The sequence below is a fragment of the Colossoma macropomum genome, unplaced genomic scaffold (genome assembly GCF_904425465.1).
Source record: "Colossoma macropomum unplaced genomic scaffold, Colossoma_macropomum, whole genome shotgun sequence".
In the NCBI taxonomy this organism is placed as follows: Eukaryota; Metazoa; Chordata; class Actinopteri; order Characiformes; family Serrasalmidae; genus Colossoma; species Colossoma macropomum.
Window position 1 is genome coordinate 47,990,039 of NW_023494791.1, and position 19,467 is coordinate 48,009,505.

The 19,467-nt window shown below is 40.6% G+C and overlaps 1 protein-coding gene across 1 annotated transcript in view; it reads right to left on the minus strand.

The window, feature by feature from the left end:
- Positions 1-1,123: 1,123 nt before the first annotated feature.
- The window catches only part of hif1aa (hypoxia inducible factor 1 subunit alpha a), a 50,672-nt gene continuing 32,328 nt past the window's right edge, over positions 1,124-19,467 (minus strand). The window contains exons 7-15 of the mRNA XM_036575220.1: positions 19,289-19,395; positions 17,205-17,352; positions 15,883-16,121; positions 14,676-14,902; positions 12,765-12,869; positions 10,348-10,580; positions 6,626-6,728; positions 3,951-4,083; positions 1,124-3,103 (exon numbers count right to left, since the gene is read on the minus strand). Coding sequence (XP_036431113.1) covers positions 2,940-3,103; positions 3,951-4,083; positions 6,626-6,728; positions 10,348-10,580; positions 12,765-12,869; positions 14,676-14,902; positions 15,883-16,121; positions 17,205-17,352; positions 19,289-19,395 — 1,459 coding nt within the window. The 3' untranslated portion in view covers positions 1,124-2,939. The remainder of the gene's footprint in view (positions 3,104-3,950; positions 4,084-6,625; positions 6,729-10,347; positions 10,581-12,764; positions 12,870-14,675; positions 14,903-15,882; positions 16,122-17,204; positions 17,353-19,288; positions 19,396-19,467) is intronic.

Sequence of the window (19,467 nt, forward strand, 5' to 3'; positions counted from 1 at the left end):
AAAATCTGATTTTGTCAGTAATCTGATCAACATGTTTACACACACTTGAGTAATCAGATGACGGGGAAACTCCGGGTCTACAAGAGTCAGGCAGTAATCAGATTTCTGCTTTAAACCAGCCAATAAACTCACAGAAGACGTGATGTAAACGTAGCGTAAAACTCATGACACTTCTTGTTTAAACATCTCCCCACTTTACCTGAAAATATGAACATAAATCACCTAGAGGATGAAGAATATTCAAATCCTTTATTTCGTGTTTGGTTTCAGCATCGCTCCAACAGTGTTTTGCTGCGTCTTGCAGCGACGCTGCTTGCTTATTTCCGGTGCCGCGGTCTGATCTCGCGCATGCACGGACTGAGAAATCCGAAAGAAATCAGAAAGAAATCAGTTTACACTGAGAAATCTGATTACTGAGCTAAAATCCAGCCTCTTTATTGGATTTCTTCATTGGAGTACGGTGTTTACATGACCATTTGATCGGATTATTGAGTGCATGTAAACGCACTCAATATCTCAGACATTCAGAACCATAACCATGGTATTCATAACCATTTCATGTAGTAACTTTCTGTGAGGGAGCTTTTAGAGGTGGACGTCTGGTTCCTATCACCACCACTGTAAACAGTTCTGACTCGGTAAGTTTCTCTAAAACAAAGCGTTTCACGCCAAACCACTCTGAACCGCTCTGATTGCATCTTAACCATTAAATTATGCAGAAATTTAGAAAAATCAGTGGACTTTCCCTTTAACAGTAATTCTGAAATTGTGACATTTGAGATTTCCTGAAGAATCCTAAAAAATCTAATCGAATCGTTATGAGGTCACTGATTGATTGACCCCCAAAAAATAATAGTAAACTGCAGTCCGGACCCCCGGTGAAGCCCACATCTGTTAAACTGACAGATGAACCATTACAATACATTGAGGATGATTTATGACTGAATATAATGAGGGTGATTAATGACTGAACATCTGTTATCTGTCACTTAAATAGACATTAATGGTAAACATTTTTAGCTAATAATGCTAATAACTCGTGAACTATGACCATAAACTACCTCTAATGATTCTGATGGAGCAAAACTGCATGTAGTGAAATATGTCGGCACTGATCTCCCAACAACAGGCAGGTCTTTTAAAGGAGCAGTCCACTGAAAATACGAAAGATATTTCAAGAAATACGCTGCCCATCAAAAGTTTGGGGACTAGTTTTTCATACTGTTTCACACAAATGATGATGTTTTCACTGTCGGTCACCACATTAAAGCCTAATCAGGTATAATTAGAGGGAAATAATATCAAAGGTGTAAATATTTGTGCCAATATTAGTGACAGTGCTAGCTTGGGAATAAAGCCAAAGGCCACGCCCACTTTATCCCCTTGTTGTGATGTCAGCACTGAAAGATTTCAGGTGTTTAAACCACATTTGGACCAAAAGAGCTTCAACATGAGTTTTTAACAACAGTTTGAAAAACAAAACTGTCAAATAATTATGGGTCTTTCTCCCTTTGGAGGGGAAACCATGTCATAAAGGTTTCAGGGCTTAAAAAGATGCTTAAAATATGATGCACAGCTCCAAAAGTCAGTATGTACATTTACACAGTTGCCCTAAGATCAAATAACACTTTTCCCTTATGATTCTCTGATTTTTTCTTTTTTATCCTATTTCATCGTCGCTCTGCATCTGTAAAACAGCTCCTCACAAAACCAATCATCAACATTTGGGAAACCATTTTTAATATAAAACAATATTTTAAGATGCTACAAAATGCTACATTTAAAAACATGTTTTTTATTTTAAAAATGCATTTGTCACAGAGATTGTGGTCACTGGTTCTATCAGGACTCTTATTTTACATTTTAACCCAGTATTTTCAGCTCTATTAAACTGCTTCTTTGGGTCGAGGCTCATCAGAGAGGAAGCGTCTCAAGGCCTGAGAAGTCGAGTCACACTCGCTGACTATATTTCATTAATTTATTAATAATTTTGTTTATCAGGCAGCTCAGAACTTCTATGTGTCACTGGTGTTTTGTGCTTTAATGGCTGGGTAAGTAAAATTCTGTGAAAATAATGCCAAATATATCATTTTTATTACTGATTTTAAATTGTTACACAAGGTCACCTGACCAACAACGAGTCAGCCAATTTACAGAATCCTCAGTTTTAACCAGAATGTCTTACACCATATTCATACAACACCAGTGACTGTACAATATGTTTGGAACTGAGCTCCTTTCTGCATATATGATAATAGGAGATGTTAATGGACATATTAAGATTATTTAGTTTTGGGTTGAAAGAAATTGATTTTTTATAAATGTATCCACCTGAATTCCCACTCCAGAAGGAGAATGACCCTTATTTATTATTCAGACAAAAACCTGCTCTTCATACCGAGGAGGACGCTCGGATGATCATAAAGCTGAATGTAGGTTAATATACACTCCTGTGCAAATAAATGGCAAACATTAAACTCTTAGGTCTTAACATATCATTAATAAATGGATAAAGTTGGTTAGTATGGATTTTTTTCATGTTGATTTCTTTAAATGTTGTAGTTTTGTGTGTAAACAGAAAAGAAGAGTCAGTATTGATCCACTCAGCACTGATGGCTTCAGACAGCTGAAAAACATTTCCAGGCTAGTTTGCCTTTAATATGAGACTAAATATTTTCTATAGGGTTCAAATCTGGACCCTGACCAGCCAAAACCATCAGCAAAAACCATTATGTTTTGGGTTTGGCCCATTTTTTTGCCCAGGAGTGTACGCTTCAGCACGGAACCGCTTTATGACCAACTAAACCTTGTAAGTTTTCTTACTTCACTGAAAGGTTCCAGTGAGAAGATTCAAATTTAGGCCGAAAAACCTTTGACGGGCCGCCTACATCAGGAAGTATAATGAGTAACACCCCTTTCTGTGTGTCCAGTGTGGCTGTTTAAATGCTTTGGTCCAGGGCAAACAGCAGCTCCTCCCCCTGCAGCAGATTTTGACGTCCAGCTACAGGTGCGTTGACCTCGCAGTCGTAGCGGGTCAGCTGGGGCAGAGGCACAGGGAGTGTCCTGCCTTCAGAAGGTCCAGCCAGCAACTGGTTTAACACATCTGAAGGACAACAGAGTGGAAAAGAGAAAGACAACACAGTTTAACGCTTCCTGGGAAACCAGAGATGTGCTGACTAGCCAGCTCCAGTTTAGCAATGTGGACAATAGGAGTGTTTATTGAGGTCGTTTATGGACTAATATCTCCTATTCTAGTGTATAGAAGTGTTTATTGAGGTCGTTCATGGACTAATATCTCCTATTCTAGTGTATAGAAGTGTTTATTGAGGTTGTTTGTGCACTAATATCTCCTATTTTAGTGTATAGGAGCATTTATTGAGGCCATTTATGGACGAATATCTCCTATTCTAGTGTATAGAAGTGTTTATTGAGGTCGTTCATGGACTAATATCTCCTATTCTAGTGTATAGAAGTGTTTATTGAGGTCGTTTATGGACTAATATCTCCTATTCTAGTGTATAGAAGTGTTTATTGAGGGTATCTATGGACGAATATCTCCTATTCTAGTGTATAGAAGTGTTTATTGAGGTTGTTTGTGCACTAATATTTCCTATTTTAGTGTATAGAAGTGTTTATTTAGGGAAACTATGGATTAATATCTCCTATTCTAGAGTATAGAAGTGTTTATTGAGGTTGTCTATGGACTAATATCTCCTATTCTGTTCATAGGAGCGTTTATTGAGGGCGTCTATGGACTAATATCTTCTATTCTAGTTCATAGGAGAGTTTATTGAGGTTATCTACGGACTGATATCTCCTATTCTAGCTCATAGTAGTGTTTGAATGCTCTAGCTTTATTCACTGACGTTACGCTGAATCTGGCGATAGAGCTTTAATACTGCACCTTTGAAACTTCATGTTGCTGTTCATGCAAAACACAAAACACCTACCAGAGGGCAGCAGCAGTATAGTGACGGACTCCGGCACAGTGGACTGTGAAACAGCCTCCAATCCTGCAACCTCCGACTTCCTGACCCTTTTACCTGCTCCAGGTAAGTCGCTGACCACCTGCAGCACAGAGCCCTGGGAGAAAGACACTGTCATTAACTCACTGATGTTTACCATCTAGATAAACTCATGAATATATAATATATTTGATCACATATATATGTAGGTTATTCTAATAAATCATTATTAAACGCAGTTTAACAGAAACAAGAGTTCATCAGCAGTGATACGAGCAATAATGATCATATGAGTGGCACAAAAATCAAGGGTAACATTTCAGGTGAAGGGTACCTACATTGAGACTCCGTAACACAGGCATAAACATTGAAAAATGTATTTTAAAATCAATACATGAGTATTTATGTACAGCTTATGTCAGTGTTTGCAAGATGACATGAAATACACTGATCAGGCATAACATTCTGACCACCTCCTTGTTTCTACGCTCATTGTCCATTTTATCAGCTCCACTTACTATATAGGAGCACTTTGTAGTTCTACAGTTACAGACTGTAGTCCATCTGTTTCTCTGATACTTTGTTAGCCCCCTTTTACCCTGTTCTTCAGTGGTCAGGACCCCAATGGACCCTCACAGAGCAGGTACTATTTGGGTGGTGGGTCATTCTCAGCACTGCAGTAACACTGACGTGGTGGTGGTGTGTTAGTGTGTGTTGTGCTGGTACGAGTGGATCAGACACAGCAGTGCTGCTGGAGTTTCTTTTTTTTTGTGAATAAACTAAATTACCTTAATAACATCACTCTATGTCTCACTCTTGGTTCTTCAAGGGTTCTTTAGTAAAGACAGTGGTCCTATATAGAACCATGGTCACTTCTGCATGCTTAAATGGTTCTTTGCATGGTAAAATCGTTCTTTAGATTGATTGAAAATATGCTGCATATGGTTCTACAAAGCATCAAAAAGGGTTCTGCTATTGTTACTGATATCAAGCTTGTAAAAATAGAAGAATCTTTTTGGTGCTATATAGAACCATTTTCAAAAGGGTTCTATACAGAAACATATACAGCACGTTCTCCATCAGTCTGAAGAACCATTTCACCATGGAAAGAACCATGCAAATCGTCCTTTGAGTGTTCATGGTTCCATATAGAACCACTGTCTTCACTAAAGAAGCCGTCTTTTTAAAGTGTGTAATAAATAAATAGGTAACACTGTAGATGCTTTGCAGATGCTCAGTTTGTCTTTAAGTAACAATCAACTAAATATCTATTAAATGCAACTGACTTTGAAGTTGAGTGTGAGAGATTCTGTTAAACCTAAACCTAAACCTAACCCTAATCTCAACTTCAGCTCTAAACCTATATCTACTCCTAAACCTAACCTTAACCATAATGTTACAACACAAAGTTTAAGTATCTGTAGATCATCTACAGGGGAGCATCACAATAAAGTGATGTCAGTCAGTCAATCAATCAATCAATCAATACCTGATAAGTGAGATTAAGAATAGTTTTTGTTCTCTTTCTGCAACACAATTTGTTTCCTTTTTGTTTTGTGAATAAACAAAATTACCTTTAATAACATAATTTTACGTCTCACTCTTGGTTCTTCAAGGGTTCTTCAGTAAAGACAGTGGTCCTATATAGAACCATGGTCACTCAAAGAACCTTCTGCATGCTTAAATGGTTCTTTGCATGGTAAAATCGTTCTTTAGATTGATTGAAAATGTGTTGCATATGGTTCTACATAGCACCAAAAAGGGTTCTTCTATTGTTACAAGCTTGACATCACAACAATAGCAAGAACCCTTTTCAAAAGGATCCTATACAGAACCATCTAGACATTCTCCATCAATCTGAAGAACCTTTCACGATGCAAAAACCATTCAAGCATGAGTGTTCATGGTTCTACCTAGAACCTTACTAAAGAACCCTTTTAAAGAAATCTTTTCTAAGATGGTACAGAGTAACATTTTTTCTTCTGTTTTCTTTTAACAGGAACTGAGTAATAAAGCAAATACAGAAGTCCAAAAACATCCCATTTCAGCTGCAACAACAATCATGAATAATAATGTAAAACTAGAGGCCTAAGAACAGATAACAGTCTCCACTTATTCTGTTTATTTGTTCATACATATCCATTCATGATGTTTATATCTGCTGTGGACTGTTCCAAGTATTTGAGCCTCTTCTGGCCTTGTGGTCTGAGCCCCATTGAGCCCCCTTGGCAGTCAGAGGCCCCAGGACACTGGCCCTACTGGCCCGGCCGGTAATCCAACCCTGATTCCAGTAAACAGACCGTTCCAAGACCGTCATTTGCTTTTGGCAAAGTGTTCTTTGAAAAAGCGGCTGACCGTTACTGTTTGAGCAGTTTCTTTACAGACTTGCAGCCAAAATCCCAAAGAAAAAACAGCCCCAGACTCTGTGGTTTCCACCTCGGTGCTTTACAGCAGCCTTAGTGCAGTCTGGATACAAGGAGTCCAGCATCAGGCTGATGTTGTGCTGAATATAACTCTGTTAAACATTTTATAAAATAACCTGAAGGACTCTGTTCACGTTTATCAATCATTACATGGCTAAAAGTGCAGAAATGCTTCGAGGGGCCGCTGTAGGTGGCCTTCCAACACTCACACAATAATAAAGAACTGCGCTCACATACCAGCCCGATGGCCTGAGACAGAGAAATTGTTTCTAATTTCCTCTTCAGTGGCTTTTGGCTCGGCTGAGTCGCGGAGGAGAGATGTAAGTCTGGCTGACACGCCCTGGGAGAGAGAGAGAGAGAGAGAGAGAGAGAGAGAAAGATGGAGAGAGAGAGAGAGAGAGAGAGAGAGAGAGAGATGGAGAGAAAGGGTGGAGAGAGAGAGAGAGAGGGAGAGAAAGATGGAGAGAGATGGAGAGAAAGGGTGGAGAGAGAGAGAGTTGGAGAGAAAGGGTGGAGAGAGAGACAGCGAGAGAGAGAGAGTTGAAGAGAAAGGGTGGAGAGAGAGAGAGAAAGGGTAGAGAGAGAGAGAGATGGAGAGAAAGGGTGGAGAGAGACAGAGAGAGAGAGAGATGGAGAGAAAAGGTGGAGAGAGAGAGAAAGGGTGGAGAGAGAGATGGAGAGAAAGGGTGGAGAGAGAAAGATAGAGAGAAAGGGTAGAGAGAGAGAGAGAGAGAGATGGAGAGAAAGGGTGGGGTGAGAGAGAGAGAGAGAGAGAGATAGTTTAACGTTTGTCGTCCAACTTAGCAATAAAACTGCTCACATTTCACGCCTCTGTCTTTGCACCAGTAGTTCCATTTACTCAGTTCCATGTATGTAAAGGGGCAGTCCACCCTAAAACTAGCATTTGATATGTTATTTATTATGTTATGTAATATTCTGAAGATTGCAGAATTGCATCCCTCAGCCTCATCATAGTGTTGTCTCACTATAATACCCAGCATGCACTGCACACATACATCACACAGCCATTGGGAATCTTGCCGCAATAAGGAAATGCACTGATTTAGAGGCTAATAAATACAGACATTATATTCAGCTTCCTGGCAGTAACGTTAGCTATCTGGCTTCCTACTGCATTTGCCAACTCGCAGGAACAAATAATAAAAATAAATAAATAAATAAATAAATAAAAGTAATAGCAGCTTTATTTGTATAGCACCTTTTATACATGTGATGCTGCTCAAAGAGGCTTGAAATAAGAGATAATAAAATTATTTAAAATAAAATCACACAAGAACATCATAAAAGCAGCAAGAATATGAAAAAAGCAAGAAAAAATAAAATAAAAAATTAAAGGGAAAAATAAAAAGTAAGTAAAAACAGGAAGTTTATGAAAAACAAAGTGTGTAAAGATGTGTCTTTAGCTGCTTCTTAAAACCTGCTGTTGTCGGTCTGATATCAGTTTATAGATTGTTCCATTTTTTGGATGCCTAACAACAAAACTCTGCCTCATCACGTCTTTCCTTGTTGATGTTTGGTACAGTAAGAAGGTCTGCGGGGCCTCAGAGAGCCACTCTGGGTACAGTCCTCCTCATCTATTCGCCCCAAAGCGCTTACAGTTTTTCAAAAGTTCCTCCCATCTTCAAGATACATCATCAGAAGGTGTTATCAGTCATTAAACCGGAAAATCTCACCCTACACTCTCACAAATAAAGGTACTAAACTGTCGCTGGGTCAGTGCCCCTCCTGTCACTGGGGTGGAACCCTCAAGGGTCCATCTCAGTACCTTTAGTCAGGGAACATAACTGTACCATAATCCACTGAAATGATATGTTCTAAGCTGTACTGACTCCACACACCCCGTCTCGTCTCCAGGCTTTTATTTATACTGTTCTGTTTAAAACATTCGGTTATGAAAAGGTACAAATACGAACTTTTCACCTGGAAAAACTTATTTAAGGTTCACAATCAGACCTTAAAACCACTGTTGGAGCTTTGAGGGAACATCTACACTGTTTGTACCTTGATGAATGAAAAGTGTACCTGAACAGAACCTTCATTTCCAACAGTGTAAAGACACAACAGCAGCGCTGTAAGAGCAGAGTGGTCAACTTTACAGCAGCTGTAGCCATAGTTCCATTTTTCATGTTGGTCAGATTTTCCTCTTTAATGCACATTTTAATAGAATTGTAAAGGAAAATACTTTAATACTCAACTTTATGGTTCCATTTATAACAGAGAAGTGTAGGTGGAGTGTATTAAAAAAACCTTAGAGAAATATTTTTTAACCACAGAATCATCACTCTTAAACATACAGGCTCCTAAATGGCCCTTAGATCAGATGTACAGTTCTAGGAAAATCCTTTTAGTGTAGATGCTTTATCTTATGTATCTTATCTTACCCTCACACATCTCGTTTACAAAAATGGTTCTTAAACATCCACTGAAAGGTTCTGCAGGGAGCCATTATGGTTCTTATAAGGGCACCTTTATTTTTAAGAGTGGTGTGGACCAACTTTACTTCTACTTCACTAATTATTTCATTAAATAATAATACATAATTATACTTATAATACATTCCTAGTACACTCAATAAAGGTTCTTTTTGTAGCAACACTTTTGGTGAGTTGTTTACTTAAAGAGCTACAATGCAAAGAACGATTTAGGCCACAGGTCACAACCCAAATGTTAAGAAGAGCCATTTTGTCCTTTCAACAAAAACCACCTTGGGAGCCACAACATTTAATGTGCATTTTATTAAAGTAACATTTGCCATCTTGGCTGTAAATATGTCTCAGTATGTGTTAATGTACAAGTACAGACTAAAAATATAATATAAACGAAAACACAGACTTACTCTGCTCAGCTTTAAGCTTTAGCTCAGCTATAGCTGCTTTTCTCGCATCTCCGACAGGAAACTTTTCCTCAAAAGTAGAATATTTTCTTATAAAATGTCTCTCAATGTTTTACTTTTTACGAGTCTGAAGTCGCTTCTCATTCGCCAGCTTCTTGTTCCAATTTTCCCGTTCCACCTTAAATGGTGCAGCAGTTACATTCCGGTGCCACAGGCACCATTTAAGGTGGAACGGGAAAATTCAAACAATATGAATAGTGAATGAGAAGCTGAATTCAGCCTTGCGACTTATTTGACAGTTTCTCGTTGCGGGCGGCACGGTGGCGCCGTGGGTAGCGCTGTCACCTCACAGCAAGATTGGCCTGGGTTCAATTCCCAGCCGGGTGACCAGGGTCATTTCTGTGTGGAGTTTGTCTGTTCTCCCCGTGTCTGCGTGGGTTTCCTCCGGGTACTCTGGTTTCCTCCCACAGTCCAAAAACATGCAGTCAGGCTGATTGGACATGCTAAATTGCCCCTAGGTGTGACTGTGTATGTCTGTCTGTCTGCCCTGCGATGGACTGGCGACCTGTCCAGGTTGTATCCTGCCTTCCGCCCAATGACAGCTGGGATAGGCTCCCCCACCCCACCGCGACCCGGGAGGATAAGCGGTTTAGATGATGGAGTTTCTCGTTGCAGATTAAACGTATCAGGAACCAGCTGGAGTGATTATAAATGCAAAAAAGTCAATTATCAATGTTCATCTTAAATCTCTCTCTTTGCCGTTTTGTTAGCTACTAGCTAGGCGAGACTGTTGTCTGTGTTGCTATGGTGACCAGCAGTCTGCGCTGATCTTCAGGGTTAAAGGGTGAATTAGCAGTTCTACATTAACTCCAGAGTTTAAGACCATTTATTGTTAAACTGTGTTGAACGATCAGCAGAGCTTTATTTTACTGTAAAGGAGGATTATTTTATTTTTACCTACAGATCTGATTCTGCTGTGGAGACCCCTGATTAGGCATTCAGATAGCTCTTTAAGTTATCACAGACTTTACCAAAGAAACCTTAAAGAACCCTATTTCTCACCAGTGTGCTGGTTGAGACTCCTCTGCCCGTGCAAGGCTCTTACCTGCTGAAGCTCTGCTGTGGCTGTGCTGCTGTGAGCTGCTCTGAGGGTTTAGTGTTGGTGCCAGTGCTGCAGATCAGCATCTGTGTCTGGTTTGGTGAATCTTTCTGAGCTGATTTTGATGTTGGAACTGGGCTAACACGTCCAGACTGCATTGGAGAGTGACTGTGGAGCTGATAATCATCATCCATGGAGATGTAAGGAGCCAACATCTCCAGATCCAAGTCCTCCACCGCCTGGAAAAAAAACACACCGTGCAATAAGCACCAATTTTTTTAGACATTTATATCACAGTCTCTGTCTTGGTTTCAGAATCATTACACCCCTAACACACATTTAACATATGAATTATATGCAATATATAGATATACATTACAAATATGCCTACATAGTTTCTGGTACATTTGTTCTCACCACTCAAAATATCGCTTTGTATGTATATCATCACTTAAAAACTGGTGTATCTCCAGAATAGTGGCTTTTTAGAGGAGGAAGAAAAACTTAATAATGCTCAATATAAAAACCTCAGTTCCAAAAAAGTTGGGACAGTGTGTGAAATGCAAATAAGAACACAAATCATTGATTCGTATTAACACTTTGACCTCTATTTAAACAAAAGCTATACAAAAACAATATACATTCATAAAAAATTGATGGAACCGGGGCAGTTTAAAAAACATCTTCATCAGCTTATTCAATCACGCCGAGTTCTTTATGAGCTAGGTCGAGGCTTGCTACTTTGCCAAATACAGTTTAAGAAAACAACATTCCTCACTGAGCAACTGTAAAGATTTTAGGTGCAAAAAATCATCAAATGATTTAGAGAATCCAGAGAAATCTCTGTGCGTAAAATGCACATTAAATTAAAATTACTAAACAAATTAAATTAAGTACAGTGCACGTCAGAAGCCATATATTACTAACGTCCAAAAACACTGCCGACTTCTCTGGGCTTGAGCTCATCTGAGATGGACCGATGCTCAGCCTACCTTTCAGATTGTTTGAGGAAATAATGAGAAATTCGAGAACACAACGTCTAAAAGGACCATCCAGATTGTTTCAAGCATAAAGTTATCATTCATAGTGTGAGAGGTATTAGAGAGTAGCCTGCACATCTGTGAAAGCACCATTAATGCTGAAAGATATATACACGTCACAGCAACATATGCTGCCTTTTAGACGGCGTCTTTTTCAGGGCCTCCCATGCTTATTTCAACATGACATCACCAAGAAACATTCCACAAGTGCAAGTGTGATAGTATAGCTACGTGATCAGAGAATACGGGTGTGAAAATGTCCTGCATGTCTCCTATTAAAAACATGCGGTGCATTATAAAGCATGTTGTTGTCACTGTTGTCGGGATGAGGGTCTCTCCAAAACGATAACTTTAAAAGAGAAGAAAAAAATACTTTACTATTAATGTAAGTCAGTGGAAGCAGATGTTTTTCCAAGTCATGCTGGACTGTTTCTTTTGGACCATTCATCATGAAATTTACACACAATGTAAAGGGCAACAGGCTTTTTATGTCAAAAAAACAACAAAAAATGAAGATACAAGGTTTTGTTCAGACAGTAGCAATATAATACATCAGTGAAGACCCTGTACAGTTGCACATCTGTACACTTACATAACGGAAAAATGGCAAAAAATCCACAAACTGGATCAATTAAGACCCTCCAACGAAAAACCACATATTAACCATTCTACGTTTTTTTGGATTATGTTGTTTTGTTTCACATTTTATTTTGTCCTAACTTTTATGTTATAAAGCCAAACTATGCTTTATTTATATTTTAGTGACCCCTTTATTTTAAACACAGGACCTCCAAAAATGCCATAACATGCTTGATATGATTTTTACAAAAAATGTCATATATGTTGTTCTTCATCGCAAGTGCTCAGTTAGGGTGCACTCACACTATACCTGGTTGCCTTGTACCGTGTCCGAGCATGACTGTCCACTTCACGTTCTTCAGTAACGTGAGAACCAGACCCGGTATTAACCCAAATATACAAATAAAGTGAAAAGTAGGACAGTCGCATCGTTGACGTCATGTTGGAGCTCCATGCTCGACCATGGTCAGCGATCACACTAGATGCGTACTGTGCCTGAGTCTAACTGGTCAAACGAACTGGACTTTGGGGGTCAAATGAGCTCAGGCACGGTACGGACCACTTAGTGTGGATTCAGTCCTCAAATGATTCCTGAGTGCTGTTAAAAGCAAAGGTGAGGTAACACAGCGGTAAACAGACTCAGCTTTTTTGGAACATGTTGTTGGCACTGAATTAGGAACAGGTGTACGTTTACGTTTTTGGAATTGAGGTTTGTATGTTCATGCAATCAGATTTTATTCCAGGTCTTTCTGGACCGTTTCTAAATGACCGCTGGTGTGGTCAGTTTGAAAGGACAGTGAGGACCTGTGTGGCCAGGAGGGTTTTTGGCTCCGTTTCCATGGAAAACATCTCCTCCACTACGTCCACTTTGCACTGGTTGCTGAGATCAGAGGTCAATGAGCTAATGGGCTGGACAGAAAGAGAGAAACACACAAGCTTATGAAACAACTATCAGTGCTGATGAAGATGTTACAGCTCAGCTGAAACTGTAATAAACTGTTTGAGAACACAGACGACTGACTCACAGACCTGGATTAACCTTAAGCCCAAGAATGAATCACAACTGGCATGCAGTTTAGTTCAATACTAGGTCTAATCCACATCCGGGAAACCGGCCCACAGAGATTTAGATTTTAGATAAGGAGCAGTAGACGAGAACAATAATATACAGGACACCAGGGGCTTTCAACCTTTTCCACCTCAAGACCCAAATTTTTTTCACTATACACCGATCAGGCTTAACATTCTGACCACCTCCTTGTTTCTACGCTCATTGTCCATTTTATCAGCTCCACTTACTATATAGGTGCACTTTGTAGTTCTACAGTTACAGACTGTAGTCCATCTGTTTCTCTGATACCTTGTTAGCCCCCTTTTACCCTGTTCTTCAGTGGTCAGGACCCCCATGGACCCTCACAGAGCAGGTACTATTTGGGTGGTGGATCATTCTCAGCACTGCAGTAACACTGACATGGTGGTGGTGTGTTAGTGTGTGTTGTGCTGGTCTGAGTGGATCAGACACAGCAGTGCTGCTGGAGTTTTTGAACACCTCAGTGTCACTGCTGGACTGAGAATAGTCCACCAACCAAAAATATCCAGCCAACAGCGTCCTGTGGGCAGCACCCTGTGACCACTGATGAAGGACTAGAGGATGACCAACACAAACTGTGCAGCAGCAGATGAGCTATCGTCTCTGACCTTACATCTACAAGGTGGACTGACAAGGTAGGAGTGTCTAATAGAGTGGACAGTGAGTGGACACAGTGTTTAAAAAGTCCAGCCTGACCACTGAAGAACAGGGTAAAAGGGGGCTAACAAAGTATCAGAGAAACAGATGGACTACAGTCTGTAACTGTAGAACTACAAAGGGGTTGGGGACATTTAAAGAGGTTTAAAAGCTAAAGGTGTTCTACAGCAAACTGGTGGTCTCTGTTGAAAACCATTATGCCAATTACAATTAGAAAGCAAAACAATTAGGTTTTAATCCTAATGGTTTCTAATGGTCCTTTTTCAGCAGGGTGTTTTTTCAGTCCCAAGCCCACCCACTCCTGCAAGATTACATCCCGCTCACCGAAAGAATATCGGAATCATTCGTCCAGCTCCCGTCCAGCTCCCATCCGCAACCAAAACATCCCGCTCCCGCCTGCACAGTTCAGTCAAGGTCAACTGACATCCAATATCTGACACAGTCTATTCACAAACACATTATTCTCAGCCTTAATAACACGGCAGTCGTGGTCATCAGGCTCACTCTGAAGTAACTCCATTTATTCCCAGTAAACACAAAGCAGGAATTAAACCACCGAGCGGTTATTTTGGTTGTTCAAGTGATCTGCTGATTCACAATGACGTCATTTTAATTGTTCACTGTCATCATTTTAAATTGTTTACATGTAAGATTTAGTGATCATTATACTTTATTTAGGCTGTTCGTTCATTTGCAGAATTTCTCTTCAAGCGTTTCATCCCACTTCCGCCCACCCACTCCCACACACGACATCACACCACACGATATTGTGGCGGGTCCCGCAACAACTTTCATCACAATCATAACAGTCAACCTTAAAAAACCTGTAGTTGTGCAACTCCCTCGTACATACTGCCTTTAAACAGTACAGCCAAACTACAACAGCTGCTCTGGATGTCTGAAGTTAAAACATCGTGCAAACAGTTAAAATGTGATGAAACTGAATGTTGACAGTTTCTCGTTCTAACCTGAGTGGAGCTGCGAGTGGCTCCCCCTGCAGTGCTGGGGGTGTTTGATGACGGGAAGGTGAAGTCCTCCAACTGGAGCTGGGCAGTGGTGGAGTCGGAATGGTTTAGGATGGCACAGGGGGCTTCAGTGGGGGGTGAAAGGGGTGAAAGGGACAACAGATCACTGGTGGAGGGCAACATGACGTCACTGTAGAGGGGGACGTCTTTTAACACACTGACCTCTGTATCTGTAAAAGAGAGACAGCACAGGATTGTTAAAGGACGATTTCAAACTGATCTCTGTCTGCCACATCTGATCAACTAAAACAATCATCCCAACACGTTTCCCTGCACTTAGAAAACAACAGAAAAGACCAAAACACATTTACAACAGAGGACAATGGGCACTTGGCTTCAGCACTCGTCCATCAGCTTCTCTTCTAAGTGGCTTTTCTGTTCTGCATCAAACACTGTTGTCTGTGGTCATTTTTCATATGCTAGAGATGTGTCCAGTGAGTGGAAGCACAAAGTGGATGTTTCTAATAAAGTGGCCAGTGAGTGGAAGCACAAAGTGGGTGTTTCTAATAAAGTGTCCAGTGAGTGGAACCACAATGTAAATGTTTCTAATAAAGTGGCCAGTGAGTGGAAGCACAAAGTGGGTGTTTCTAATAAAGTGTCCAGTGAGTGGAAGCACAATGTAGATGTTTCTAATAAAGTGGCCAGTTAGTAGAAGCACAAGTTGGCTGTTTCTAATAAAGTGGTCAGCGAGTGAAAGCACAAGGTGGCTGTTTCTAATAAAGTGGCCAGAGTGGAAGCACAAGGTAGGTGTTTTTAATAAAGTGGCCAATTAATGGAAGCACACGGTGCCTGTTTCTAATAAAGTGGCCAGTTGATGGAAGCACAAGGCTGGTGTTTCTAATAAAGTGGCCAGTGAGTGGAAGCACAAGGTAGGTGTTTCTAATAAAGTGGCCAGTTAATGGAAGCACACGGCTGGTGTTTCTAATAAAGTGGCCAGTTAATGGAAGCACAAGGCTGGTGTTACTAATAAAGTGGCCAGTGAGTGAAAGCACAAGGTGGGTGTTTCTAATAAAGTGGCCAGTTAATGGAAGCACACGGCTGGTGTTTCTAATAAAGTGGCCAGTTAATGGAAGCACAAGGCTGGTGTTTCTAATAAAGTGGCCAGTGAGTGGAAGCACAATATCTTTACAAGTTAACTTTATGTGTTTACCTGTGCTGCTGAAGTGCAGCTGAGTTAGGGCCTCTGGCTCCCCCTTCAGGTCATCAAAGAGCACTGCAGTCTGCTCCTCTCTCTTACTGCTCGCCTCCTCTTTACTCTTCATTTTCTGTGAGCACTCCTGCTTTCCTCCCTCACTCTCTCTCTCTTCTTCCTCATCCTCCCTTTCCTGCTTTACCACTGCAGAGCCGGACTGGTGGACAGAGAGGACAAGTTCAGGCTCTTCAACTCCGCTGGAACGAACAAAGGGATGCACAGCTGAAGCACCAAACCAACATATGGTCTGTAATTCAAATGCATCAGTAAAATGAGCATAAAAAACATTTTCAATGTCGGCATAAAGATACATACAGTCCAGCACTAGTATTATGATATTAAAAGGTAGAGTTATTTAATCTCTATCTACTGTATCTGTATTGTATCATTGATTAGCACAGACAATAATGTCAGTGCACTTCTCTGAGCTCAGAAAAGAGCAGAAATCTCATTGACTCGAAACTCTCTTACAGTAGAAGCCAAAGGGCAGATGCTGCATTCTGTGCATAAACAATTTAAACATAGCGCAGAATCAAAATAATAAACATTACACTCAGTACAGGAGTTATGGATGTGCACAAGATCTTCAAGCACTCAGTCAACTGTTTGTGAAGTTTTTCAGAGGAATCCGGGCAGAGTTACAGTTTCTAGGCTATGAAGGACCAACTGGGTGAGCCAGTCTGCTACAGCGCCACCCTGAGGCAGAGCAGTGCTGCAGCTCTAGTTAGTTAAGAACACCAAAGACAGAAGCTGATTGTAGGGGAAGCAGATAAACAATGAGCTTCACTGAATCTGGATTTGAGTGTCTGACACTTAACCCAACGCACAGCATAACATCAGAATTGATCGATTTTGAGACATTCAGTAACTTCAACTTCACTGACCAGAATCGGTTCCTTCAGCGTTTTTACACCTTTTTTCACATGGAAGCTGCATATTATGTAAAACGAACACACAGTCGTGCAAAAATTTGGACAAATGATATTTATGTTGACTTTCTAAGTGAAAATAAGTGAACAAATCCTCTACAGAGAACAAACTTCTGCACATTTTAATACACTATTACTGTTACGACCCCACCCACATTAAATATAGCCTGGTTTATTTATTCCCAATATGATAAATAAGCAGTAATTGTGTGTTAAATTGTGCAGGAGTGTGTTCCCTACAGAGCATGTATTGATGTATTTACACTTAGACAGTCAACAAAAGCATGGAATTTGACCAGGAGCGCCCAAACTCTCATACGACTGCACACACATGCATATGTGTTGTGGTACCTGAGGACGTAGTTGACACAGACGACGCACTGCGGCTGAGAGTTTTTGTTGTTGTAAATCACCGTGGCCTGAGTCTCCACCCACACGAAGCCGCCCGTCTTCACCAGCATTCGGTACTGCCCGGTACACGCCTGACCTTTCACAAACACTGCAGACAAACAGACACACAGCTCCTTTTTAAAAGCAATAAGCTGCGAGAGGCCGTGCGTTACTGCAATTTTGTCACGGGGAAGGGTGTTGTTAGGCACGACATGAAGCGGAGCAAAACTCCCTTCCCCTGTGATAAAATCACTGTAACACACAGCCTCAAGTGGCTTATTGCTTTTATAAAATGGCCCCAAACATAAAATATGATAAAATACACAATTTTTAGAAAACAATTTAAGTTATTATTAATAATAATCAACATAAACAAGTATTCCGCCAAGAAATGTAGTTCCTTTAGAGTACGGTATCATTGCAAAGCAACCATGGACCGCTGAATGAGGAGAATGTTCGGTCGCCCATCACTGTACACTGCGGTCATTTCGTTATTTTTAATTTTTTTGTCGTATAACAGTGAACATATGAAAACACAGCACTGTTTAATGCAAATCCTTTGCTTTATAAGTACTTTTTGGTCACCAAATTACCACCGTGAGTCTTATTTAGCGCCAATCCACCCTCTTCTCACACTGAATCTCAAACGGCTCCCTGCTCCCTACATAGTGCAAAACATAGGAGTTTAAATACTGGATCCTGCAGCCCAACAGTGAATAATACAGCTAAGAAATGGTGATTTGGAACTCAGACACATCCACACTGGATAAATGATGCACTGTTTGGCTGCAGAGGCTAGAACTTCTAAACTTTCAAAGCTAGAACACTATTTAGGGAGTATGGAGCCGTTTGGGATTCAGTCTGGGTTTGATGCGACCTCTGAAACACAGAGATCTGAAGTGTGTAAAACATCCAAGTGACATTTTTAGACTTTTATACTATCGTTTTACAGTTAATCAGACCGTAAGTGCTTTAATTCAAGCCTGTGATATTAATGACGGAGCTGTTTAGGCTGTTGGCTCTTTTAGCCTGTTAGCTAGCTGACCAGCCCGGTTCTAGATAACAGCTAGAGTTGCCAGCCCCTCAGTTTAAACAAAAAATGGGTTCTTACTTCAACAATATACTCCGGTGGTCCATGCAGGCAGCATGAGAGTCAAATATTATTCCAACAGCACAAGGTTTTTTCGTGCGGTGGTGCAGTGATACACAGTTCAGTTGTTGTGAGGAGGTCACAGGTGTGCATATATCGTGGATTTCACCACAGCTTTGAATGCGGCTCAGCCAAACAGATTTAGGACCGTAACTATCCATTGTGTAATATATATTATTATATAATATATTGCACTGCATGACACGTTCTGTTTGATGTAGATTTGCAAAAAAAACAAAAACAAAATCAAACTAAAAGAAGGCGAATCATTTTGCGCGACACAAAGACGCTGCTCAAAATTTCTGCAGCTCCAACTTTTATCTGTTTGAATCTTGGGGGACAAATTTTAACCTGGACAGCAGGTTTATTAACAGTGTACCTGATCATTTGTAACAGTACATATATTTTCAGGTTCAATATGATTTTTGATACTGAGGCCAAGTTTTTTGATCTCCGACAAAATAAACCCAACTAAATCACAACTCCTGGACTTTATGAGCTCTTCAGAAAACAAGCCCAGATATTTGAGAGTGGGTGTGTCCATCGCTTAACCCCCACCCCCTCTCCACCCAATTTACTCTGATAGGCTGCACCCAGATGCCTAGTTTTGATCACTGATCGTGGTTTTCGTGAAAACCGGTAAGTAGGAGATTCTCATATGACGGTCACCGGGTCGCGCATCAGGTTCGCTAATGTGTTTTGTACTTTAGGGGCTTCCGTACAGAATTCTGTATAGCGACACTGTTGTTATTCTAACATGCAACATATTTACATGCATTCATTTAGCAGACACTCTCATTCAGAGCAACTGCGGAACCTAAACTGCTGCACTCCCGACAGGGGACCCCAGCATGCATTTTAAAGTAAGTGTGTGTAAGCATGACTGAGGTCTTACAGTTGTGGTGTGTTTTGGTCAGACTGTCTGAGTCCAGAGCGTGGTAATACTCATACACTGACCGCTGCAGAAGATCCTTGGGGTCGTATCCCAACAGCTCTGTGACCCTATACAACACAAACACATGCATATCATTCATATTACCTGTTCTTACTGACCACTAGATGGCAGTGCAACAT